This window comes from Phocoena sinus, chromosome 12 (genome assembly GCF_008692025.1).
Source record: "Phocoena sinus isolate mPhoSin1 chromosome 12, mPhoSin1.pri, whole genome shotgun sequence".
Classification (NCBI taxonomy): domain Eukaryota; kingdom Metazoa; phylum Chordata; class Mammalia; order Artiodactyla; family Phocoenidae; genus Phocoena; species Phocoena sinus.
The window spans coordinates 36,764,606-36,792,363 of record NC_045774.1 but is presented as its reverse complement, the minus strand read 5'-3'; the positions used below and the strand labels follow the sequence as shown (position 1 = coordinate 36,792,363).

The 27,758-nt window shown below is 40.6% G+C and overlaps 1 protein-coding gene across 4 annotated transcripts in view; it reads left to right on the top strand.

Annotated features, from left to right (window-relative positions):
• Window positions 1-27,758, top strand: part of TPD52L1 (TPD52 like 1) — a 107,232-nt gene that overhangs the window by 35,146 nt on the left and 44,328 nt on the right. For all 4 annotated transcript variants that reach the window (XM_032651893.1, XM_032651892.1, XM_032651891.1 and 1 more), the window contains exon 2: window positions 27,614-27,729. In XM_032651893.1, the coding sequence (XP_032507784.1) occupies window positions 27,614-27,729 (116 nt within the window). The remainder of the gene's footprint in view (window positions 1-27,613; window positions 27,730-27,758) is intronic.

The window sequence follows — 27,758 nt, the reverse complement described above, 5'->3', positions numbered from 1 at the left end:
TGATGGAAAATAGCTGAGAACCAGTGGGCTGACAAATCCGCAAGCAATTTTTCTGTGACTTTCAGTGTGAGGCATTCTCTCTGTGACGGCATAGCTTCAGGGGTGCACACAGCAGCAGAGTGCTAAGGCGGGCTGGAAAACAGCCTCTCTGGATATGAGAATTGTATGTATATCAAAAGCAGGAAACATGTATATAAAGTGCATATACACATGGAAAACATACATATGCAAAACATATACATGAAAAATACATACATATATGAGAAAATATATATGCACATATATTTTATATATGAATCTATATACCTAGGTATAGATATTGATGTGTATGTGTTGGACTCCAGGTTTGCGCTTCCTCCTCTCCCAATTCCAGCATCAACCTTAGTAAGGGTGCAAAGCTGTGATATGTTCATTGCGGGGCAGTTCTCCTTGGAGACTTGCAAGACTGAGCTGGGGAGTTGGTGGGGTTGAAGGCCATGCCCAGGCCTTCAAGGATCTCACAACCCAAAGGGCTTTTTTTCTTGAGGATAATACTGACGGTTCTATTTATAGATCCATTCTTTTAGATCGTCAAGATTTAGACAGCCAGAGAATTCTGTGGAAAAGTCTTCTGAAAAGTAAAAGAATGAAAAAATGAATACAGAGACTTTCCTGGCGGTCCAGTGGTTAAGACTTCACCTTCCAACGCAGGGGGTGCGGGTTTGATCCCTGGTCGGGGAGCTAATATCCCACATGCCTACGGCCAAGGAACCAAAACATAAAACAGAAGCAATGTTGTAACAAATTCAATAAAGGCTTTAAAGATGGTCCACGTGAAAAAAAAAAAAATCTAAAAAACCGCCCCAAAAAACCCAGAAAACGAATACTAAGGCTCCATGCCTTTTAGTCCCTAAGAGCTGACTAGGACCACCTTTGGAATTCAAGCTTATTTACTCAATTAATGATTAATATTGAGTGCGACTTTTTTGTTTCCCTTGGCAACGTCTAGTTTGCAATCAATTAGAAGTGGCAGTTCACAACAGGGAAAAGTCTGGAAGAAACAGGGATAGATCTGGAAGCTCAGCATTTCTGGGTTTTCTGTTTAAGGATGAAAGGGCCATTCATAATTCAGCAGCCCCTGAGGTCGTCCATGAGCACATGATAGCATCAGGAAAGTCGTGTTTTCTTCCTTAAGCACATCCTATCACTCCTCTGCTCAACCTGCGCTTCTCTTTTCCTCTCCTGCCTCCAGTCTCCTTTCCATCTTTTTTCCAATTCAGGATCCTCTGTGATCTAGACCAGACATGCTTTTTGGTACATTCCTTAACTCCTTCCCCTAAAAGCCTAACTTCAGATAGTTAAGCAACTCTTCATTCTTGTACTATGCCTGAACTTTTTTGGTTCTTATACTTTGCCAGTGCTCTTCCTACAAGATCTCCCTCCCCATCTCTACCTGTCGAAATTCTCCTATTTTGTAAGACCAAAATCAAACAACATTATCTCTGTGAAGACCTTCAGGATTAGTTTTTGCATTAAACATTTCTTATTTATGCTAATAATACATTGTTTAGACCTTGGCTAAAGTGTTTAATACATTCTTAATTTATAGTTAGCTGAGTACACTAAGGCTCTCTACTCTGTTCTTTGAGCGTAAGAAGCATGTCATGCATTTTTTGTATCACCCTTTAATGAGAGAAAGATTTTATATAAAATGAGTAGTTTAAAATGCTTTAACATTAAGTAAACTTTAGATCTGTGGATAAGGAACTGATGTGACATTCCCTGATAATACTGGGCAAATCAGCATTGTCATCTCCAGTTGTTCTAATCATCACTTGCATATTTTGATTCTTTGATGTTCCAAGCAGAGATTTTAACCTTAGGGCTTTTGAACTAGCTGTTATCTCTCCCTGGAGCTCTCTTTCCTTTTGGGAGTTTTAAACTTCAGCCCATTCTTGGGGTCAGCACACCTGACCCATCTTAGCGAGGCTTCCTTTGACTTCTCAAATCATTGTCGGTCATGTGTTGAGACAGAAACCCTGCTTCCAGTTGCTCTGTCACGGTGCCCTGTTGTACCAGAGCACTGCCACAGCCACGAGAGTTGTTGCTTATCTGCTCATCAAGCGTCTCTTAAGCTTCATGAGAGCAGAGGCTTTATCTAAGAACTAGACCAGGGCCGGTTTCACAGTGGCACCACTTACATCATATTATATTATTTAAAATCAGTGGTTCTCAACACTGGCTGCACACCAGTGTCACCTGTGGGGCTTAAAAAAACACAGATGTGCCAAGTTGACTGCAAAGATTCCAATTCAGTTGACCTGGAGTGACGCCCTTAAATTTAGCTCTAAATGTATGAATCATCAAAAGCTCAGGAAAACAAGGAAAGATAAGCTTTCCACAGCTTTCCACAACAAAAGTTGTGGTTGTTTATAAGACTTTCTACATTTTATTTTAAGACCTCATCTCATATCCTTAATCCTCGTGACTGTCACAGAGAGATAATAAGAAGATTAAACACGAACTTATATTAGCCAAAGAAACATCTGGGGCAGTTCCAAAGTTTTAATTACCGTTTCAGTAATGTTAAGAGCTTAATTATAGTTTGAGTGTTGAAACGAGTTTGGGTATGTCGCCCTACAAATAAAGGAAATATAATTATCATCCGGCCTTCTGTCTCAATGCAAGACCAACAATCACCAAATTATTTTTAAGAAATACACTACATGTTAAATGGTTATTTTTATTAGCTTATATAAAATACATGACACTGAGTAACGTATTTGAAATAAATGTTTATTTTATCCATAATATGTACTTTGGTATTTATCAGATTCCATTAAAATTGTAAAACAAGTTTCAGTGGAAATAGAACTTTTTCTTTTTCCTCATATTTGTGTATTTGATATCAGACTTTATTCTTAGACTCTCCACCTCCCTCATCACCATGGTATCTAAACAGATTTATGACTGTGACATGCTGTGCCCCTCATTTTACACATGGGGCACAGAGGCGAGAGTGAGGAAGGTTCCTGCCCGGAGCCACTTACCCAGTGAGTGGCAGACCCAGCATCAGGATTCCTCCCCCTTAGTAGCAAAAGTGTAGTCATATTCCTAAATCATTAGGCAGGGAAATAAAAACAACAACCTTGAAACTGTTCCTCAGAGATATCTGGGCATGTCTGTGCTTTTAATCAGAACATTCGTGTGGTGAATCTCCCACTAAGGAGCTCCAGAAAGGATTTTCCCAACCTTTTCTAGATCATGAGGAACTACATTTAATTTATAATCTGAAAATATTCCAAACATAGACTCATAATCTTGCTTGCTGAAATTTTATTTCATCTTTCTTATTGCTTGCTGAAAAGAAGAGCTGCTGTCCTTTTCCTTTTGAACAGTCTCTAGAGATGTCACTTTTCTAGACTACAATCTCTGTTTATATGCTATCACTTTGACCTTCTAAATCCTTGAACCATTTTACTTTTCCTTCTTGGTAGGTCTGTTCTCTTCATAATCTCTAATTAAATAGTTCTAAACAGTACATATCTGCCCCTTGATCCAGTTCAGTATTGAGCGGTATGAATCAAGCTCACGTGCTCAGAAATGCAGCAAATGTAACTTTTCTTATTTTTCTGCATTCTCATTTTCATGTCTCTTTTGAGTTCCTTTTCTACCGTAGAGTATTTTACTGAAATGTTTGTCCCCCAAATCAGGAGGCACTTCCCTCTTTTGTCCTGCGAGACCCTAAAGTAAAGACTTTTTTGAGGGTCAAGTGTACGATTCAGGCCTGTAAGAGGCAGAATAGTTGGATGAATTTTTTTAAGCAAAAGCTATTTTCTACCCAAAGTAAAATATGATGTTCTAATCAGATGTGCAAACTAGTTATTTCTAAAATAATATATAATTTAACACTTTCTTAAAGTTAGACCACACTTCAGAAACAAGATTGCTTTTCCAGTGATTACTCTTAACTAAGCTGTACCCCAAAAGATTATTAAAAACTTGCCAAGTTACTTTTCCTTTCATCTTAGTGCTCAGGATTCAGATGGGTGGCAGAAACTAAGTAAACGAAAGTGTACGTAATTGGTGACGTGGAAGAACCCAAAGGGAATTGAATGAAGCCCGCTAAACCTCAGAGGTGAGGGGTTGCACCACCCAATTTTCAAAGAGGCATTTGGGTGTCATTTACCTGAGACAGTAGAGGCACTAGTGTCTCCAGAAAAAAAGAAAAGAGAGAGGTAGGGGATGTCACAACCAAGTGTGGTTAGTAACAGTCACTGCTGGTGTCCACATGGGTGAGGCTGGCCAGCGCCTCTGCAGCTCTGGGTCAGCGTGAGGCTGGCTGAGGGATCAGGTAGCCCAGGGCCCTCTGAGTGAGCCCGTGGCTCCAGTTAAATAAGTAAGGGTCAGGATCTGGGAAGGTCAGCACTGTCAGAGCACTACCAGGAAGTAGGACTGTGCCCAGGGCTTCAAGCTGAGACCCTGGCCCTCAGCCCCATCTTCATTTGATCTTGAACTCTGCTTTGCTCCCTGAATGGAGGAGCTCAAGGTCTGTCCACCTTTAGGGACAGAATATCTGCGGTTAGTTTCCAGTGGATCCCAATTACAGCAGAGGCAGCCGCAAAGGCTCTCAGCCACTGGGAGGCTCTTAAAGTACTTTAAACCCTTTAAGGCAATTTGAGTCTTCTGTGTCTGTTGTCTTTGAAGGCATGAAGGCATCTTGTGTAGTGTTTGAAACCTGTAGTGGCCAGGTCAAGCGATTTTTCAGTTATTCACTGGAGATGGAAAAAAAATCACAAAATTCTTCTTTATTTTACATTTCTACTCACTTGCAGTGGCTGCCCCCATCCTACCCCTCTACACACGTTTGGATGCATGGAGTAAGGGAAATCTATTTGCAAACACGCGAGCAGCTTCCGGAGCTGGGAGGCCTAGGGACACGCTGAGATGAAAAGTTGCCTGAACACAGAAAAAGCAGGGAAACCTGGCTCGACCGTTTTCTCTCTGTGAGCATCGATTTTCTCATCTATAAATTAGGGGTAGGGATGCCTAACCATATGAATTAATGAGCATCGAACCCCTTGACCCAGGGCCTGACACATGAAGAACACAAGTGTCAGCTCCTTCCCAGCAGCCATAACTGTGGATGTGGGGCTGCCTCTGTGCCCCAGGAGGGCTTCCTTAATGGTTCTCAACTGGGTGTGGTTTTGCCCTGCAAACACGGGGCAATGTCTGGAGAGAGTTTGATAGTCCCAGCTGGGGGAAGGGTACTACTGGTATCTGTCTGGCAGGAACCCTGTAAATTACTGAACATCCTACAATGCACAGGACGGTCTTCCACAACAAAGAATCCTCTGGCCCCAAATGTCAAATAGTGCTGGGGTAGAGAAACCCATCTGACTGAAAAGTCATAGCAAAAAAGGGCAAGGTTGGCTCATTTTCCTTCATCCTTAAGAAAAAGAACATACATGATAACATAACAATACTGACCTCTTCTGGCACTTAAAGAAACAGCCTATAAAATCTAGACAATGCTATGAAACTAAATCTGATTGTGGTGAAAGAAAACAAAAGTAAAGGTATTTTGTTTGTTTGTTTTAATTTAAATAAGCAGTCCTATCTATTCAGCTGGTTTCTTGATTGTGGATTGAAGGATCTAAGGCTGGATTTTATTGATTTTAATTTTTAACAATCATACAGCCTAAAAAATGTTTTGCTAGATTTGTATGATTTACTAAATAATTACTGATGTTTGCATGACACAGAAAACCAAGAAAAGGTCAAGTGTTAAATTCTGTGTTTAGACACTTCAATTCAAATGAAACTCTAAAGGAAAAGGATATCAAGTTCAGCTTGCCTTAATATACAAGAAAATGTGCTAGAATTGAGCACTTGTATCACAAAATATCAGATGTTGATGAAAATTTTTAAATGACTTACTGCACAAGAATGCTTTAGAATCATAGGGCACTATGTAAAGCTCCAGTTGCCTTGTGTTTCCACGTTGTTGCATCATTAGATGATGTCTCCTTATTGGGTGATTACCACCTGCCTGCCTGGGTTGGGTTGCCTGGGATACGTAGGTGAGCCTGCAGTCACTGCCATGTTTCGTAGTCTGTGTTGAACTTCTGCGGTGGCACCTTTCTAAAAGAACATACATTTTAAAGCCATGATTATTATTTAAAACCTTCTTTCAGTTATCTTACTTGAAGACTGGTTTTTAAGTTTTGTTTGCCACCGACTGGGAAGGATTTTAAAAGAGGACCAGGATTCTTCCTGCTTCTATGTTTAGCATGCCATAAGTTCCATTAATAAATTCTTTGATCTTTTTTAAAAAAATAGTTCTAGATTTAGTCATCTGTTAAAAATGTGTTGAAAATTGATGACATGTGTACAGAATTGTACTAGCCACAGATTTAAATACGTATTTTCTTTGAAAAAATGTGCATTGAAAATATCAGAAATGTTTTCACAAAATAGAGACAAATGATATACACAGTTTCTCAATAATTCAGTGTGACCTAATTTTTAAATGTTCCTCAATAATCATTTATCCCCAGAGTGAGCAAAGGCTTGTGTGTCTGCGAGTGTGGGACAGTCGACCGGCTTCTGAAGACTTCTGATTGCGGTGGGCATGTTAGCACTGTCTGAGAGACAGGGAGGGCGGAGGCTCTGGAACTGTATGCTCTCCCTGTACCTCCCTGGCTGTCTCCAAAGGCACTGTCTCCTCAGCCACCTTCGAAAAGCCAGACCTCCTTTGCCTGGGTCCATTTCGCTCAGTTTGTGTAAGTTAGGATTTCTTCATGCATGTTCCTTCGCCCACTCTGTATTTGAAATAAAAACCACCATTCATGATTTAGAAGTGTGCATTGTCTCCCACTGATACCAAGACTGTAAAGTGAATGAGTTATTTAATGGTTTATACATATACTGTATATATACTGTTCTTTGATGATAACATTGACACAATTGAAAAGACTCATCTATTCGTTCTACGTATTTGTTCTTACATATGTAAAAAATCTATCTTCCCACGTATGGCTTTTTAAAAATGGTCCTTGATTTTGATTTTTGATTGCAATTTGTAAGACTCTGTGACTCTCTTGCTCAGAAAGGTCTCCTTGATCCAGTGATCCTTCTTGTTTTTTCTGTTTTCCTGGTGATTTTTGGCTGGAGGTTCCAATAATTCTCCTGTTATATGCCACAACGATGCTAAGTGCTGGAGATTCAGACATGATTATGACAGTGTCTCTATTCTTGAAGAGTTCATGGGTAAGGACTAATAAGCCCTAAATTCAATGTGATGAGTGCCGGAATGGAACCAGTGAGAACAGATAAGACACATACATGAGGAAGCAGTTAATTCAGAGAAAAGCTTTCACAGTGTAGGCACCATTTGACCTGGGCTTAGAGGACGAAGCAGTGTTGGACACATGAAGGTGGTAGGGAAGGGCATGACTTGCCAAAGAGTAGCGTGAGTAGAGGAATGGGAGCAGAGATTGCCCAGAGCTCTGAGAATGACTGGTGAGCTGGTACAGCTGTAAAGTAGGCTGCCTGATGGAGAAAGGCTGAAGGGCCCAGCATAGAGGGGCTCTACTCAGTCTCGATGCTCTGCTTCGAGGGTTATATTTTATTCTGAATCCGGTAAAGAGACATCAAAGGCTCTACTGTGATGTTACAGACCAGGATAGGAATGATGTAGGGACCCTGAGGAACCCAACTAGAAAGATCTGTACTTTCTTCTTAATATATATTTATTTTAGAAAATTTGAAGAATACAGGAAAGTGGAAGTAAATGAAAAAAAATCACCTGTAAATCCACTTCCCAGTAATATTCATTTTTAAGATTTTTGTGGATTTCCTTCATATAGTCTTTTTCTATGCATAGAAAATATATGCAGTTTTTTTTTTTTTTTTTTTTTTTTTGCGGTACACGGGCCTCTCACTGTTGTGGCCTCTCCCGTTGCGGAGCACAGGCTCTGGATGCACAGGCTCAGCGGCCACGGCTCACGGGCCCAGCCACTCCGCGGCATGTGGGATCTTCCTGGACCGGGGCACGAACCCGTGTCCCCTACATCGGCAGGCGGACTCTCAACCACTGCGCCACCAGGGAAGCCCTATGCACTTTAATATTTGATATAAAATTTAAAACTATGGTTTTATATGTTTTAAAATTAACATGGTATTTTTAACTTTTAATGTTATTATTAATTGTTTTTCTGGAAAATGATTTTTTTATGATGCAAAATGTTCCTTTTTATGGATTTACCAGAGTGTATAAATAGTCCTCCATTTTTTGGCATTTAACATATTTCACCCTTTTTATTGTTGTTAGTCTTCGATATTTGTCTTTAAGAGAGTTTGCTGAGCATACCAGTTAATATTGTTAAAAATACCACGTCAGTGATATTGTGTATTTTTTCACAAATTCCACTGACAAAAGATAATAAATAGTAAATAAATGAATGTTGGTTGACCTGAATGGAAATGAGGCATTTGCTTTGATGGTAGTGAGAATAATTTGAGTTAGACATTAGAAAGGACTTCCTTACTATAACAATTGTGAGACATATTTGCAACCATGGGACTCCTGAACCCATTTTCTGGATATTTTAAAAATTAGTAGCCAAGATTTAAGTATTATCTTTCTTACCTGAATTGACTAGGATAGGTAGTATCTTATATCTATATTTATACTTTTGTAATCCTTTTAAGTTTTACTTATACATAAATTTGAAATTACAAATTTTGAAAAATTTTAACAATTACATGCTATGTTGGTCCATTCGGGATGCCATAACAAAAATACCATAGACTGGGTGGCTTAAACAATAGAAATTTATTTATCACAGTTCTGGAGTCTAGGAAGTCCAAGATCAAGGTGCCAGCAGATCCTGTGTCTGGTGGGAGCCCGCTTCCCGGTTCATAGATGGCCATCTTTTGCTATGTCCTCACATGGTGGAAGTGGGGAGAGATCTCTCTGAGCACTAATCCCATTCATGAGGGCTCAACCCTCATGACCTAATCACTTCTCAAAGACCCCCCACCTCCTAATATCATAACATTGGGTATTATGATTTCAACATGTGAATTTGGGGACCACAAACATTCAGTCCCTTGCACACGCTTACTGTAACCAGCCAGGTAATACAGAGCTATGTAAAACAGAGTTAATCTTTTCCGTATCCAATCTCACCCTTTTGAAGTGAACAGCATTAATGATTTGGTGTGTATCTTTTCTCACCTTCCTCAGTGTTCTTCCAAACACACAGACATTCATGTCCACATGTAAAAGGTACTTTTGTTGGGCAGAGTACTGTGTGCTGGTTATTAATCCCACGGGAGCAGAACACTGTGCACCAATGCTAGGACTCTAAACACTCCTGTCCATTGTATCTTGATATTGGAGTTGCCAAGGAAAATACAACAACGCGGTCAGGCTCTAGATGGAGCAGTGCTTTACTTGTATAGGAAAGAGAGCAAGGTGAGCTTCAGTATTGTGCCTAGGTCCTTCATGGCTAGCAGGTCCCCTCCCTCACCCAGCAGCTGGCTGGGGCAGTTGAAATTACTCACCCCTCTCCTTTCTACCACCATCAGCAATAGAGAGGAATGATCCCAACTGCACCCCTGTGGAGTCTGAAATACTGAAAGGTGGGGTGCACTTGAAGGCCATGGACGCACATGCTTAAGCAGAGCAAAAGAGCACCCACTGAGCCTGAGATAGGGAAAGAGATTCCCTCACGAGGTGATAAGCCCAGCACAGGCTATGTGGGCTCTTTATCTCTTAGTAAGGAAGTGTTCCAGGCACAAGGCCCATTTCTCATTCAGCCAAATGGGGGTCCAAAGACTGCATGCCTGAGACTGCCTTCCCCAACAGTTTTTATTGCTGTCCCCAAATGGGTCATGGGTGAACACGATGTAGCAGGTTGCTTTACACATTTAACAACATACAGTGAACATTCCTCCTGGTCCATGAATGTCAATCCGGTTCATTATTTTTAATAACGCAGTATGGGTATCCTGTACTTCTTTCAGGTGTTCCCCTACTGATGGGTAGCCAGGTTTTTTTAGTTTTCTGCCGCTACCAACAATGCTGCAGTAAATACTTATACCTATTTTCTTACATCTTCTCGTTTTTTTCTGTAAGATTGATTCTCAAGAGTGGGATGGCAGGGTCAGAGGCTCTCCCAATCAGCTGTCAGAGTCCGGAAGCCAGTGATGTGGTGGAGGACCGGTTTCTCTACAACCTTGCCAACACAGGCTGTCCTCCAGCGTTCGAATTTTTGCTAATCTCTTAGACGAAAAATCATACCACTTTGCAATTTTAATTTGCATTTTCCTTCTACTAGTAAGGTTGTCTTTTCATATATTATTTAGCCATTGTATTTTCTTGTGTATGACTTGCCTTAAACTTTCCTAGTTCTTGCATACTTTATTTCTGCTAAACATTTCATGATGCAGAAACACATCTTTCCATCTCTTTTAGCATTTATTTTCCTACTGAGATTTCAGGAGAAGAAGATTTTCTCCTGGACATTGTCAGTAGCAGCAATTTGAAATGCTAAAGATTTGATAAGCAAAACTGGGGAAATGTGAATGCTACTGAACTGGTTGTTAACAGTAAAGGGAAGGCTGCCTATAACTCTGGCCAATGCTTTTTAAATGATCAGGCCTTCAAGTCTGGCTGTGGTACCAATAGGCTGCATCCTGGCATTATTCTTTAGCTCTCACCATAGCCATAATGTTGTATAAGGACTAAAGAACTCTTAAAAGCTTATTAAAAAAAAAAAAACCTTGGTCCTATGGAGGTCTTTCTTACTATTTACCCCTTTCTGTAAATATGCGGTGGCGGGGGGGGGGGGAGTTATATTTTGTTCTGCTTGAGTCCCTAGAAGATGTCTTCTATTGTAAAGGGAATGGTTTTACTTTTTTTGCTTGAACTTGCCCCGAAGAATGACCCAGACCTTTACAAAGACCCATGAGCATTCAAGGAATGACCGAGGATGGGAGTGTAGCCTGTCCAGTGAAGCTGACCATATGTAAGCTTGTGTCTGTCTCACTCCCTCAGGGGTTGGAGGAAATGAGAAACTGGTCCCAGGTCCCTTGACTGTAGCTCAGTTATCTCAAGATGACTCACCAAATAAATAAATGGAAAATCTAATTCTCGAGTCTATTTCTGATGGTGTAAGAAGAAAGAGGGGAGAAGTAGAGAGAAAAGGAGAAGGGATTCTTTCTTTTTTTTAAATGAGTGTTAATTTTTGTTGATGAGTTTGAATACAGGATAGTTTATTACCTTGGGCTTTTCTTGTAATATAAGTGAGACTGTCTTCCTTCTTGTTCAAGGCAAAAATCTAAGGCTGGGTGTTAAATTCCGCGGATTTATCTTTTGTCAGGTTTGGTTTCCTTTTCCAAGTTTCATGAGAGGTAAAGTTGAATATGTATATATAGGGCTGGGGGGTGTGAAATGAGGATGGGGATACAAAAAAAGGATTATTTAAAAGTTAAATGATCTACCTATTTTTGGTTTGTCTATACACATTCTTGCAATAGTTTTATTTTTCCACATCAATGTACGAGTTTATTCAGAGAAGGAAGTTCCTAGAGTCTGTCCATCAGGAAGATTAGTTATTTTTTGTTTTTCCATAACTATTTATTTGGTTTTTTATTCACAACTTCGCGGCTGCTGTGTTTTTATCACTCTGCTTTTGGATTGTTTTGGTCTGAGTTGCAGATTTATCCACTGTGCATCTATTTTGTGTGTGTCAAACTGTGCCTTTCTAGAATAGCAAATGATGGTTTGGAATGGGAAGAATATTCCAAGTGCCTTAATCTTATACTTGAAACGTAGGCAATTGGAGAAGCCAAGAAGATTCATGATAAATATGTCACGTATTTTATTTATTTATTCTCTTACATGTATTTTAAATGACGAAAAGTTGCCCATGACAGTTACGGAAAATGGATGGAGTTACCTTAAAAATGCTTAAGTTCCATTTATGTACATCTGTGTGTGTACATACATGCACTTTTTAACAAGAGTTAAATTAAACTCTCCACTAAAAATCATATATGGGAAATGTGTAGTGGGCATCCTCACTTATGGGGAAGCTCAACAAGATTTGGGAAGAGGCCTAGGACATTCATATTAAAATAGGAAATGCAGGCTGTCTTCAAATGGCTCAAATCTTTGTAAATCCAGGACAGAAGTCATGCAATTCTGACACATCTAATCAGGATCTTTAGTTTTAAGTTCTTTTCCATTTTGGGGAAGCTCTTTCAAATGCTTTGTGCTTTCAACTTCTCTTTGGAGACCTAGCTCTCAGTCCTTAAGGGTGAGCACAAAGCATGCATATTTGGAATTTTAATGTGTCCTCTTTATGAGATCCAGATTCTAGTGACTGGTTTCCTCTTTGGTTCTAATATTTAAACTCTCAAATTCTATCAGCATTAATCTCAGTTGAATCAAACTATACTCATCTGCCCAAACCATCCTTTTTCCTCTCCCCTAAAGTTTTACTAAAATGTAGTATACTTTTTAGATGTTTGAAGATAGATTATCTAGTCCAGTAAAAAGAAAAGTATAAACCAAGGAAAGCATTGCCGTCGCCTTAAGAACTGGTACCCACAGAGGATCAAAGACCAAAAATAATACGAAAAGCCTCAACATCTGCAAATCTCTATTTCTACCCCACGTTCTACAAAAAAATGTAGAAACTGTACTGTGTCACAGGAAAAAGCACCCCATGATCACTTCCCCGAGACGGTTTCCACATCAGCAATCTTGCACTTAAATTTCCCAAATCCAGCCTCATCCTCTGCAGATGACAATACTTTTGTGAGCTGAAATAATGTTCAAATTCTGCTGTTAGTGTCAGAAATCACTCATTCCCGATTCACGGGCGGTGATGAGCGGGTCTGGATTCCTGACGTAGGGAACTTGCAGCATCAGTTGAGCTTCTTACCAGCTTCTTGGAAACCCAAACAGCAGTCTATCTCCATCTTTTAGAAGCCGATGGCATTCCCGCCCAAGACCCCGGTGTCATTCTGCTGCCCCTGTGCTTTGTGACCATGACCATGGCCTGAGGTCACACCCGGAGGTAGTTTCGGAGCTCATTCCAGAGCTGGAATCTCTGTCCGGATTCACGATGGAACTAACAGATCAAGCAATCTTTTTACAACCCAAGGTCCAGCTGTCTACCTTATCATGATTGAGGTGTCTGAGGAATTAGGAATTCTTGGTTAGGTAGCATGTCTATTGCAGACAGAAGAGAAAACCCTTCAGGGCAGCTGCTTAAGCCAAGAAGGAAATGAACTTTGCACGGATCGATGAAGGTGGATCTTGTCTGGGTGGAGCTTTTCTCAAAGCAATGGGTGGATCTTCAAGGCCTCAGATGTTTTCTGGTTCATTTGTCCTGAAACAATTCCTCTTCCTGTTGTACTGGAAATAGCTGGCCGTTGCCCCCACCAGGGTCACCACCACCCCGCACACGATAGGAGACAGGATTTTTGCTATCCTGTTGCCTTGTGGGTTGCTGTACAAGGGATAGCCATCTCCACCTGCGGACGGCCTGGGCCTGGGCAGGTAGTGGCCGTCATCAAGGCCCCTGTCGCTCAGGAAACCGTCCATTTGCTCCCCCGCTCCCCTTGCTGCATGGCTGGCACAGTCCGTTTGGTGCCAAGAACCAGGCTCGGCACATAGCAAGCACTCAGTGAAATGCTTTCACAGTCCTCAGTGCAAGCTAAGCTGCCGTCCTCAAAAGGGGTCCGTCCGGGTGGGCTGCTACAAACCTGCCAGGGATGCTTTCCTGCCCCTCGCACCTCCCTGGGCAGCCTACTGCGGCCCCGCTGCACAGCCTGCACGGCGGACCGGGCCCCGTGGACAGCCTTGATGTCCCAGCCGGGAGCGTGGGGCACGGCTCCAGGCTCTGTCCCCTCTCCCCATCCTGCAGCCTCCCCATCCAGGCCTGCCTCGTGTCACATCTTTTAATTGAAAGTTGACTTCGTGGTTTTTTCCCATGGCTTTGAGTGTGGTCACTTGAAATGCTTGTAACCAACAGAAGCCATTGGTGTGGATAAGGCCATGTGACCTCAGGTGAGGAATAAAAACTCAGGTCTGAGTGGCTCACTCTTTGGTTGTGATTCACATTGGCCTCACATGAGTGAATTTCAGAAGCAGCCCCCGGAGGAACACATCTACCACATCAACTGTAAGGAACTTAAGCTTCTCTGTTTCTGACTTTCATTAAAGAAAACCCAGTGTTTTCTACACTTGTTCCCTTGACCCGCTTTTAAACATTTAAAGAAATTTTTTTCTACAGTATTCACAGTTAACTAAAGTTTTCTTTTATTGATATTTTCTAAACAACCTAAATTAACACAGAAGTTGGACAGTGTAACACAACCATGTCCTGGGTGACATGAAGGGACACCTTTCTACCACAGATAGTCCCAGGTATATGTCAATTTTCAACTTGTCAGGATGTTGGGTAAGATCCTGCTGTAGGTGTTTTCTGTTACCAAATGGAGTTAATATTCTAGGGACACCATCATGTCTTGAGGATCCTAGTTCCTCTTAAACTTTCTCCCTTTAATTACTTGTATCTCTTTCAAGGAAGTAGAAACAGAATTGTTTTATTGGGGAATATAAAGGTATAAACTCAGGCAGAACATTGATAGAATGAAAGCTAGCCTCTGGCTTAATGTAGTTCTTGAAGGGACTAGATGCAGTAACAAAAATGTAGTGATGGTGCCAGGACAGCTGATACATTGATGTGTACTGATTGTTACTTCTCTGCTGCGTTATTTAATACTTCTGTCAATGGCCACTGCGTTGGTTGTAAGTCTTTTTTTTTTCTTACATCTTTATTGGAGTATAATTGCTTTACAATGGTGTGTTAGTTACTGCTTTATAACAAAGTGAATCAGTTATACATATACATATGTTCCCATACCTCTTCCCTCTTGCGTCTCCCTCTCTCCCACCCTCCCTATCCCACCCCTCCAGGCGGTCACAAAGCACCGAGCTGATCTCCTTGTGCTATGCGGCTGCTTCCCACTAGCTTACGTTTGGTAGTGTATATATGTCCATGCCTCTCTCTCGCTTTGTCACAGCTTACCCTTCCCCCTCCCCATATCCTCAAGTCCATTCTCTAGTAGGTCTGTGTCTTTATTCCTGTCTTACCCCTAGGTTCTTCATGACATTTTTTTTCCTTAAATTCCATACATATGTGTTAGCATACGGTATTTGTCTTTCTCTTTCTGGCTTACTTCACTCTGTATGACAGACTCTAGGTCTATCCACCTCATTACAAATAGCTCAATTTCATTTCTTTTTATGGCTGAGTAATATTCCATTGTATATATGTGCCACATCTTCTTTATCCATTCATCTGATGATGGACACTTAGGTTGTTTCCATCTCTGGGCTATTTTAAATAGAGCTGCAATGAACATTGTGGTACATGACTCTTTTTGAATTATGGTTTTCTCAGGGTATATGCCCAGTAGTGGGATTGCTGGGTCATATGGTAGTTCTATTTGTAGTTTTTTAAGGAACCTCCATACTGTTCTCCACATTGGCTGTATCAATTTACATTCCCACCAATAGTGCAAGAGGGTTCCCTTTTCTCCACACCCTCTCCAGTATTCATTGTTTCTAGATTTTTTGATGATGGCCATTCTGACTGGTGTGAGATGATATCTCATTGTAGTTTTGATTTGAATTTCTCTAATGATTAATGAAGTTGAGCATTCTTTCATGTGTTTGTTGGCAGTCTGTATATCTTCTTTAGAGAAATGTCTATTTAGGTCTTCTGCCAAGTTTTGGATTGGGTTATTTGTTTTTTTGTTATTGAGCTGCATGAGCTGCTTATAAATTTTGGAGATTAATCCTTTGTCAGTTGCTTCATTTGCAAATATTTTCTCCTATTCTGAGGGTTGTCTTTTGGTCTTGTTTATGGTTTCCTTTGCTGTGCAAAAGCTTTGAAGTTTCATTAGGTCCCATTTGTTTATTTTTGTTTTTATTTCCATTTCTCTAGGAGGTGGGTCAAAACGGATCTTGCTGTAATTTATGTCATAGAGTGTTCTGCCTATGTTTTCCTCTAAGAGTTTAATGGTTGTAAGTCTTGATCATTTTGTCTTCAACACTGCAAAAAGACAGAGTCTCCCCTGACTGAATATCAGGTTTAATTTATAGACATTTGAATAGTACATATGTAAGGTCATGAGAGCTAATTAAATTAGTCCACAAATATTGATATTTATGGAGAACCTTGTATTAAGAGTGTATAAAGTACCTCATAATCTGAAGGAGGAGAAAGACAATGAATTGTGTGGTTAAAATATAGCATAAGTGATAAATATCTTGAAGTCATCAAACTCTCTTTATTCTTCCCAATGCTTACCAGATAATCTTTTGCTGTTCATTTGGTTTCTCTAGTAGATTTTGTTCTGAGAAAGTAGAGAGCACAGAATTTCCCGAAAGAAATTTGGTCTTCTTGGCAAATCAATCTCCCAGAAGATTTGTTAGTGGAAACTATCATCTAAGAGGCTGATTACCACAATGTGAAATAAAATATCTGGACTTAACAGACTACAGAATATGACATCTCTCAAAGATGCAGCCAACCTGGGGATCCCAGCCTGAATGGCCAGCTGATCTTTCACAATAATTGAAGCCGTGTCTTAATGCAAGGACATTTTCTGTAGTTAGCCCAGTAAAATGATGCCACAAAGCAAGCCACTCCCATGGGCCTGGGCAGCACCACTGTAGCCATAGGGGAGCAGGACCTCTCCATCCCTCAAATTTCCACAGCTCTCAGTACCTTCAGAAGCACCCTAAAGGCGTGGGTTGGGCATGAGCCCAGGGAAGCCTTGGGTAAATGGGGCCAGTTCAGACTGTCTGGGATTCTTATCCCTGATGGTAGGTAAGAGTCCTGATCAGACCTTAGTCACAGAAATGATAATTTAGGTTTATGTGCATCCCTGATTGATTTGAGCTCCTTGAAGATGGCCTGCCCTTCAGGGCTGTGCAGTACTTATTTAACTCTTGTGTGCCATATACTTTCTGCTAACTTTAGTATCCTATTGAATTTTGGTAACCTCATCAATACACAATGCACCTAAAAATTTTATATCAAAGGTATGTTTCCTCTTACAGTCAGAAGACAGTTACCTTGTACATATGGGTAAATGAGAAATGGAAGGAAATATTTCCATATATTTGTTTATCTCTATCTGTGATAGCATGTCACTTCCCTCTTCAGCCAACGTTAGGCTTTGGTCAGTCACAAATTTTTCTTTAGAGAGTAGAGTCTATTTTAACCAGCATCTGACTATGTGGATTATTACCTAAACAGCATATTTTAAAAAAAGGGGAAAGATGGAGTATAAGAATTTAATTTAGTCGTCTACAACCTCAGAAGCATCTTTAGATAAAATACTTAGTAAAAAGCATAAAGTCCTTATTCAACTGATAAGTACACTCTCAGGCTGAGCATTACAGAGATGGTCTTTTATAGCTACATTATTAAATGACACCAAAGCTTTAGAAAATAATGCTATTAGTAGTGGTGACTCATGTGTTCTTCATATTTTAAGAAGGATAATAAAATTTTACAGGACAGTGCCTGAAATATTTTCTTCATAAACTTGTTTAACTATAATTATAGTAATATATAGTATTATGTGTATTAATGCAATTTATAAAATGCAAGTCGTAGTGTAGCTTTTACTCTATATAATATTTAGTAGTAATATATAGAATAATGTATATCCTAATATATAGAGTAATGTACATCGTAATACATAGAGAAAGCAAAAGAGCCATTTTAGATCAATTTAAGACACACGACATGTTAACTTGTTATTCTAGTGTTGTTGGCAACTTGGTAGGATTCTTAGAAGAAAAACTGAAGAGGAAGGGGAGAGAGGCTTTCGAGAGAGATGGAGTGGCACAAAAACATAAGAATGAATAGAACACGAGTGAGGAACACTGCATATGACAGCCTGGTGGGTTTTGAGGCCTTGGCGGGAGAATCATAGGCAGGCTAGTTGGAATCACCACTTGTAGCCAGCCGTGGAAGGTTTTGAATGCTAGTGTAAGAATTTTCAAATTCAGGCTAGAAGCAATTCCATTCCATCCATGTAATGTTTTTGCAGCTGGGTTTTAACATGATGAAGGTTATGTGTTCAGAATATTAATTTGAGTGTTGTGTAGATTGGGTGGTGGAGAAAGAGACTACAAGCAAGGAGGTAAAATTTAGCTGAGATTTAAATAATTTTGAGTGTGTAGTGACAAAAGCCCTAAATCACAGCAAGCAGTATGCACAGCAAGCAGTACTGTGTCATAGCAATGAAAATTCAGAAGGATAGACAGATATGATAGATGATGAAAAGATATGCAAAGGGCATCAGGAAGACTTGGTAAGACATAGAAAACAAGCCTGTGGTTACCAAAGGGGAAAGGGATTGGGGGAGGGATAAATTAGGAGTTTGAGATTAGCAGATACAAACTACTATATATAAAATAGATAAACCGCAAGATCCTACTGTATTGCACAGGGAACTATATTCAATACCCTATAATAAGCCATAATGGAAAAGAATATATAGACATATATGTGTATAATTGAATCACTTTACACAACATTGTAAATCAACAATACTTCAGTGTTTTTAAAAAAAGAAGAGTTGGGGCTTCCCTGGTGGCGCAGTGGTTGAGAGTCCACCTGCCGATGCAGGGGACAGGGGTTCGTGCCCCGGTCCGGGAAGATCCCACATGCCGCGGAGCGGCTGGGCCCGTGAGCCATGGCCGCTGAGCCTGCGCGTCCGGAGCCTGTGCTCCGCAGCGGGAGAGGCCACAACAGTGAGAGGCCCGCGTACCGCAAAAAAAAAAAAAAAAAAAAAAAAAAGAAGAGTTGATAGCTTGATTTTCTATTCTAGGGGATTAACTCAGCAAATATTAGTTGAGCAACTCCTATATGAGAGGGTTTGGGAGATGAAAGCCCACGGTGGACTCTTCCCGGTGCTCAACAGTGGGAGACCCTGCATATATTAAAGCTACAGACTGCCATAGGTGGCAGCTGGGGTTTATGTGTCACCCCCTCTCTCAAAGGCTGGTGATAGGTTATCCCACTGGCGTGTCCTACATTAGGGTTCCAGCCTTGCTTTTAGGATGTGGGAGTTTAAAGCTTTCATTATATTGTTCTTAGCATTTGAGCCCTCTGCCAAAACTACAGGGCAAAACAAGGAAAAGCATTCAAAGCCCTATCTGCTCTACATATTCAACAATAGGCTAGATACGAGTTTCTGGTAAATGAGTGAACAGCAGTTCCGGAAGGGAGGTGCATAAGAAATAATATTTTGTTTTTTTGTGTGGAAGATTTAGTAAATGTGCAGAAGGGATTCTAATAAACTAATTTGTTTTATAGCTTTAATTTCTACTCAGATTAACATGTATTTGCTTTTTGTGTGTATACTCAGAGATAATCATAAATCCAACAATAATGAGATTAGCTCAATAGCCTTTCCCTAGGGAATAAATGGAGATATTTTGAAGTTTTATGTTAAAAGAATGCCTGAAGCTATTTTTACCAAACATCATGAAGAAAATATAATTAAGTAATAAATATTACAGTTGTAAATTTATTGTTTAAAGCATGGTGAATTTTCATTTAAGCTATTTTATTGAATTCTTTTTAAAATTTTTTTAACATCTTTATTAGAGTATAATTGCTTTACAATGGTGTGTTAGCTTCTGCTTTACAACAAAATGAATCAGTTATATATATACATATGTTCCCATATCTCTTCCCTCTTGCGTCTCCCTTCCTCCTACCCTCCCTATCCCACCCCTCCAGGCAGTCACAAAGCACGGAGCTGATCTCCCTGTGCTATGCGGCTGCTTCCCACTAGCTATCTACCTTACGTTTGGTAGTGTATGTATGTCCATGCCTCTCTCTTGCTTTGTCACAGCTTACCCTTCCCCCTCCCCATATCCTCAAGTCCATTCTCTAGTAGTTCTGTGTCTTTATTCCTGTCTTACCCCTAGGTTCTTCATGACATTTTTTTTTCTTAAATTCCATATATATGTGTTAGCATACGGTATTTGTCTTTCTCTTTCTGACTTACTTCACTCTGTATGACAGACTCTAGGTCTATCCAGGTCTATCTTTTTTTTTATTAAGTCCTAGGATAACTTTGTATTCTTTTTGAAAATATGCACTTCCTTCGCTGGATTTATTTCTTAATTCCTGAATATGGTGCACGCACACAAACATGCAAGATTCTTTTGTTATTTAAAAGAAATTCTGGAACTTTTATATATTTGCCAACAATTCAGGGTATGGTCACTCATCTGAAATCACAGTTCATAATCATTTTACCTCATAGCTATCTGTACTGTTTCAGTCATGTGCGTGAAGCCACAGCCTAACCCAGGGGAGCGCTTGACCGGATGCATTCAAGTATGCTGATGCCAACAGGTGATTTCATTTCAAGGTTGGAGGGGAGGCACTTTCATCCAAAGTTCATTCTTGACTTGTACTCAGCAGCATTTTGTTTACTATTCTTCAGATGGTTGTAAGCCAGGTAAAGGCATAGGCTTAGGACTCAGACTAACCTAAGTTAGAACACAGCAACTTGTAGCTGAGCCAGACTCTGAACCCAGGTCCCATGAGTGAAGGTCCCCATTAGCAAAGGCTGAGACTGGCCCACAGTGACTTCTCAGTTGGATCTGGTTCAGTTTGTTGTGTCATTCAGTCCCATATGTGGGACTTAAATGAGTCATCACTGGGTCATTGTAGGTATAGTGAAAGCAGGCGGATGGTAGCATTTGACGAGTATTTAAAGACCAGGATGTCACCTGGCCAATGCAGAAGCACAATTCCTGCGGTAGAGTCATTCCTGTGAATATTTGTTACTTTTATTAAGACAGGTCTGTATATTTTGTTGCATGTACTAATGAAAGTAAAATGGGCATCTTGAAGTGCAAAATACCCCACAGCAGGTTTGCAAGATTTATTCACACCACACCTTGGTGCACATACTTGCGCTCCATACCTGACCTATACCTGTACCTCTACTACCCTTGTGCTTTGGATAGTGGGGAAGAAAAAATTGCTTTAGTCCATTCCAATACAATCATTTTTAAAGCCCCTTTAAATAGTACTTAATTCCTTAGTAAAATTACCCTCTAGCTCAGAATTCTCCTTTTTCAGCTCCCCTTTTCCTTGTCCCAGCTAAGGGGATGTCTGATATAGGTAAGCAGGAAGGGCCCATGTAGTGCCTTGGCTTCTTCTCTGGCTCTTTGGGCCACTGGGACCATGAAGTCTTCCAGTGCTGACGTTTTCTGCAGATATCACTTATGATCCTGTCTTCCTTACCTGCGTCTGGGCCCAGTAACCTTTCCAAGCTGATTCAGCTTCACTTTGGCTCTTGATGGCTGATTTCTCCACCCCCTCCACCCAGACCTCTGGTCAGGGCCAGTAACCTCCGCTCCTGCTGCAGGGGCACCAACCCTTTGCCAAGGCAGCAAGTTTTCTCTAAGTGCTAAGGGGAGTTCTGGATCCCATGCGTGGTTAACTGACTGCAGAAGAGTGAATTGGGGAACTAAACGCCAAGGGCCAAGATGCCCAACTGCCCAGCACCTTTTGATAGGGACGTGGTCCATGTTGGTGCAAGACAGCCTGAAAGATATTTTTCTCTGGAGCGACCACTGCCCTCCAAATCAGAGTGGGGCAGGCTTCCTATATCAGTCAGGGACCAGGAAAGAAGTAAATGGATGACGTGCTCAAAGGGGTGTCTGACTCAAGAGTTTAATGAAGGGACTATTAGAAAGATAGGAAGAATTAAGGGAAACCAACAGGGGATGTTGAAGCTCCTCAGAGCGATAGCAGCAGGAAGTCATTACAATCCCTAGGCTGGAGGACAGGGCGGGGTTCTAGGAACTTGACGAGAGCTGAGCTGTAGAAGAAAACTACTGAATAGAAGCTGTGGTCTTTGGTGGTGGAAAAATAAAACTGCACAGTGCAGCCTGGCAGGGAGAGAGGCAGTCCCTGCCCCTTTCTGTCCTGCAGGGTCCCGCTGGAGCTCTGATGGCCAATGCAGAAAGGAAGCAGAAGGGTGACGGAACCATGTTGATGTAATCCTTAGGCCAGTCTCCCAGGCACAGAGCAGAGTGGAAGAGGATAGAGGGTGGGTCTGGAGAAGCAAACAGAACCTCCAGCAGGTTCATCTATAAATCTTTCTGGGCCAAAGCCCAAAGGGAAAGATTGGACATACACACCTCACAGCTCCTCTCCTTCTTTCTCCCTTCCCTCTTCCCGCCTGCTCCGGGGCACAGAGCAGGAGGTACGTACATCCTTGGTAAATCCTCATGCACTGTGTACCTAAGGGGAACTTCCTGGCCTGGATGTCCTGGCCTTGGCTTCTGATGTACAAAGAGGGAAATAAAGATGTGGAGAACATCCCCTCCTGAGAATATTGCCTATTTTGCAAAACTGTTGTCTTCCTGGCAAATCCAATTTCAGATGCCAAAAATCTAAATATTAATCTTTGTGTTTCTTTTGCTCCTTTCTCTACCTCAGACAGATGGATGCCTTAGACCAGCTAGGAAAATACTATATCTTGGGGAGGCTAAAACACAAAAGAGAACATAGCACATTAATACTTTTAAAAACTGTCACCCCCAAATTTCACCAATATGTTGCTGAGGTCTGTATGGAAATTTAAACATTTTCACATATCTTATCTGATTTAACATCATTTAATCTTAACAACAATCCTGTAAGGTACTCATTTTACAGATGAGATAATTGAGGTCAAGTGTCCTCTGCTGGTTAGTGGCAAGCCCACAGGTAGGCAGAATTCCAAGTGTCCCACCTCCTGTTGTAATGCTCTTTCTTCTATGCCAGATAAAGGCGGCGTAGTTCTGCACATTTGGAAAAGAGAACAAAATTCATAATGTATTGGTACCTGCTAAAAACTCTGCTTCTTGAACAGTTTTGCCCACTAATTATTGCTTTTATTAAAAATATGTTTTTAATCTTCTCTAATATCTTCTTCCATAGTAACTAGGTTATTTTATACTCATTTTACTGCCCTTCTCACATTATCATCTGTCACTTGGTATCTCTTCCTATTTGCTTTTTTTTTCTTTCTGATTTTGACTCTTTCACTGTTTAATCACTTTTTAAAATCGAACTCCTTTTTCCCCCTACTCCTTGATTCTGGAATTATCCTTTGACCTCATGAGTGATTGCTGCTTCCCTAACGCAGTGAGTCAAAAAAATGATGGGGAACTGACATTTATTTCAAAGACAAGAGTAAGGAAGGTAGCTGGTCTAATTAGACCTGACCTAACTAGCAGCTTCTGGGCTCTAGGCAGATTTCCTGAATGGCTGCTTTCTGGGAGAGAAACTTTGAGATTCATGATGTCTCTGAGGAGAGGCATGTGTGACAGATCAGAGCTGAAGCCAGTGCAGGAAATATCTCACTTTATAAGATTTATATACCTTCCCCCTGAAGAGTAGAAGCTACCTGCTGGATAAGGGGAGGTCTGTCCTTCCCTAAACTTGCTAGAGGTTTCCCAATTCACATATTAGCAATTAAAATGGATTTCGAATCTTCCTAGAATATAGGAAGATACTAAAGACGTTTGATGTCTTGAAAAGTCATCAAAGTGCCTGGAACTGTTGTCTGTTCCCTGGTACATGTCCTCTCATACTGTCAAGAAAGGAGAAGATGGAGAATTTAGGTTCTGGCTAAGTTTGAGCAGTATCTGCTAAGTTCCTGGGCCAGGCTGAGTTGGGGAGAAGACCAGAGTGTCTTACAGGTTCCTCCTATGGCTCTTCCCCAGCCCCCAGTGCAGGCGGGCAGCTTACCTTCTGGGCGCATCTCTTAAAACTGTGCTTGGAATTACTGCTGATTCCTGATTTAGACAGTTATCCTAGAACACTGACTAAAAATGTATTGGCCACATGTAAACATAAATATTTACCAGCAAAAATAAATGACAGTGTTTAAAACCTTTTAAATGACCTACTTAACATTCTTGTACCAAGAATCTAGAGATACTCTCCTAGGTAGCTGATGTTTGCATAAAACTGGCACCACCTTTCTGGGGGATAACTAGGCAGAAGGTTTAAAAATGTCCATGGCCTTTGCCTCTGTAACCCAGTGTGTAGGAAATCATCAAGATTTTGCCTAATGACTTGGCAAGGAGATGTTCACTGCAGCTCCCCAATAAACAGGATAATTTATCAGTCATACGTGAGACAAAATACTGTACAACCATAAAAATAAATCAAGGTAGATATGTGGTTTTAGACATGAAGGATATCATGTTATCCTATTGAAAAAGTAAATTAAATTCACAACAGTAAATGCATATAAATATATACAAGAAAATGTAAACAAATGCATAGAAGAAATACCAGAAAGGATGGGCAAAATGATCATTATTTCTGGGTAGTGTGATTAATAGTAATTTTAATGACTAATGGGTCATTTTATTTTATTATCTTTTACAACGAACAGGTATTACTTATGAAAAAGAAATACTTAGCATTGAAACTGGTCTCTCCCACTCCTCAGAGAAAGCCATGGTCCTGAATTTTTTACCATAGCCTTGCTTGTCTTTTTACTTTTATTCCTAAACAGTATTTTATTTAGTTTGTGTGTTTGGGGACTTCATATAAGTGCAATTATACTTTATTATTCTTCTGCAACTTGTGTTTTTCACTCAGCATCTTGTTTCTGAGTTTCACCCATGTGGCGTGCATGGCTGTAGTTGACTCATTTCACTAGGGTCGAGTTGTCTTGGTGTAAATGACCACGGTGTGCTTTCATGTTCTCCTGTTGATAGACATTTGCTGATTTACAGTTTTCTGCTACCATGAAAGTTCTTATTAATGACCTCAGGTACTCATGTATGAGTGTCTTGGGTATATCCATAGGTGTGGAATGCTGGATTGTAGGGTGTGTGAATGTTCAACTTTACTAGATGATACATTTTTTTCAAGTTATTTGTATCTGTTTATATTTTTGCAAGCAGTGTATCAGAGTTTCCATCCTCTACATAGTCATCAACTTTTATTAATATCATCAAACTTTTAACTTTTTGCTAATCCAGTGGGTATGAAATGTTTTAATTTGTATTTCCCGGAATATCAATGAAGTTGAGCATGTTATTCGGGATTTATTAACCACTTGTGATTTCTCCCTGTAATGAATCTGTTTGGGTTTTTTGGCCCATGTTTCTATTGGGTTGTTTCCATTGTTTATGTGGGTTGGTAGGAATTCTGTTTATTCTGGGAACTAATTTTGCTAGTTCTACATCTGGGAGATATCTTCTTCCATTAGTGGCTTGTCTTTTTATTTTCCATACAGTTAGTGTTTTTGATGAAGAAACATTCTTTTTTTTTTTTTTTTTTTTTTTTTCGGTACATGGGCCTCTCACTGTTGTGGCCTCTCCCGTTGCGGAGCACAGGCTCCGGATGCGCAGGCTCAGCGGCCATGGCTCACGGGCCCAGCCGCTCCGCGGCATGTGGGATCTTCCCGGACCGGGACACGAACCCGCGTCCCCTGCATCGGCAGGCGGACTCTCAACCACTGCACCACCAGGGAATACCCATTCTTATTTTTTGATTAAGAATTGATTTACAATATTATATTAGTTTCAGATGTACAATATAGTGATTCAGTATTTTGATAGATTATACTGCATTTAAAGTTATTCTAAAAATATTGCCTATATTCCCTGTGCTGTACAGTATATCCTTGTATCTCATTTATTTTATATAGTAGTTTGTCTCTTTTAATCCTCTACCCCTACCTTCTCCCTCCTCCATCCTTCTTCCCACTGGTAATGACTAGTTTGTTTTCTATATCTGTGAGCTGTTTCTGCTTTATTTGTTTTATTTTTTTATGTTCCACATATAAGTTATAACAAACAGTATTTGTCTTTCTCTGTCTGACTTATTTCACTAAACATAATACCCTCTAGGTCCCTCCACATTTTTGCAAGTAGCAGAATTTCATTCTTTTATATGACTAATGTTCCATTGCGTGTGTGTGTGTGTATATATATATATATATATATATATGCCGTGTCTTCTTTATCCATTCATCTGTTGATGGACACTTAGGTTGCTTCCAGATCTTTGTTATTGTAAATTATGCTTCTATGAACATTGGGGTGTATATATCTTTCAAGTCAGTGTTTTTGTTTTCTTTGGATAAACACCCAGAAGTGAAATTGATGGATCATATAGTAGTTCTATTTTTGGTTTTCTGAGGGACCTCCTTACTATTTCCATAACGGCTGCACCAATTTGCATTCCCACCAAGAGTGCACAGGTGTTCCCTTTTCTCCTCACCAGCATGTGTTATTTGTGGTCTTTTTGACAATAGCCATTCCGACAGGTGTGAAGTGATAGCTCATTCTTAATCTTATCCATCCTTTCTTTCATGATTTGCCCATTTTTTGTGTCTCAAGAAATCCCTTCCTACCCAGAGGTTCATAAATATAAAGTCCCATATTGTCTTCTAAAATGTTTATAATTTAATCTCTGTTAATGGTGTGAAGGTGTCCGATTTTATTTTTACAATACGGAAAACTGTTTGTTCCAGGACAATTTATTAAAAGACCTCCCTTTTTCCAGAGTTGTATAAATGCCAGCTCTGTCATAATTCATGTCATAAATAAAACTTCCATATATATGTGCGCCTGTTTACAGAGGACACATGCATTTGCGTTGTCCAGGCACTTCCCACCTCCCTCTGACAGTCAGTGTGGCCACAATACTTCCTCACGGCTGCAGCTGCTCCAGGTTCCATATCTGCATATTTCCACATCAAAGTGGAAAAAAGTTTTAATACTCTTATCTCGAGGTTCTTTTGGACCACCTGGGAGGTTGTGAATTCTCAGGGGAAGCCCTTTTGTCCTGTCCATTTCATGCTGAGTGTCAAGGCAGGCAATTTGCCTTGCAGATGCCTGTGGGGAGTGAAGGTATTTACTTCCCGGTCACCTTACTCTCGGGGTGTAGCCCTGTGGGCAGGAGGGTCTCACCATAACCTTCTCTCCCTCCGTGGCCCTGGGCTTTGTCCTCTGCCCCCTGCATCCCATGGGACAGTAAAAACTGAGGCTGGGATTCATCTGGGTGGTAAATGTAGAATTAATGACGACTTGTTTTGTTTACATCTCAACTTCCCACTTTCACTTAGTTTTTGGGATTCTTAGTATTCTTTACTTTCTTGGCAGCTCATGACACATTTAGAAGGATTATTTTCTTCTGGAATTTTTAGTTATTTTTCAGTGGGAGGGTCAGTCAGAGTATCTAGTTCTTCAGACCATGGAAGTAGAATTTGGCTAAATTCTTTTTTTTTTTTTTTTGCGGTACGCGGGCCTCTCACTGTTGTGGCCTCTCCCATTGCGGAGCACAGGCTCCGGACGCACAGGCTCAGCGGCCATGGCTCACGGGCCCAGCCGCTCCGCGGCATGTGGGATCTTCCCAGACCGGGGCACGAACCCGTGTCTCCTGCATCGGCAGGCGGACTCTCAACCACTGCGCCACCAGGGAAGCCCTAAATTCATTTTTTAACTTGCATTATGTTTTGCCAATCTTGCCTAAAGGTTTGTTGGAGACTGAACCACTGCAAGGAAGAGATGAAGACACAGTAGCCAGTGCTGACTTCCCTAGCATGCTCTCTGAGGAAGAAAAAGAAGAATTAAAGGCAGAACTAGTTCAGGTATGTTTAGTAATCTTCTTATTGTTGCT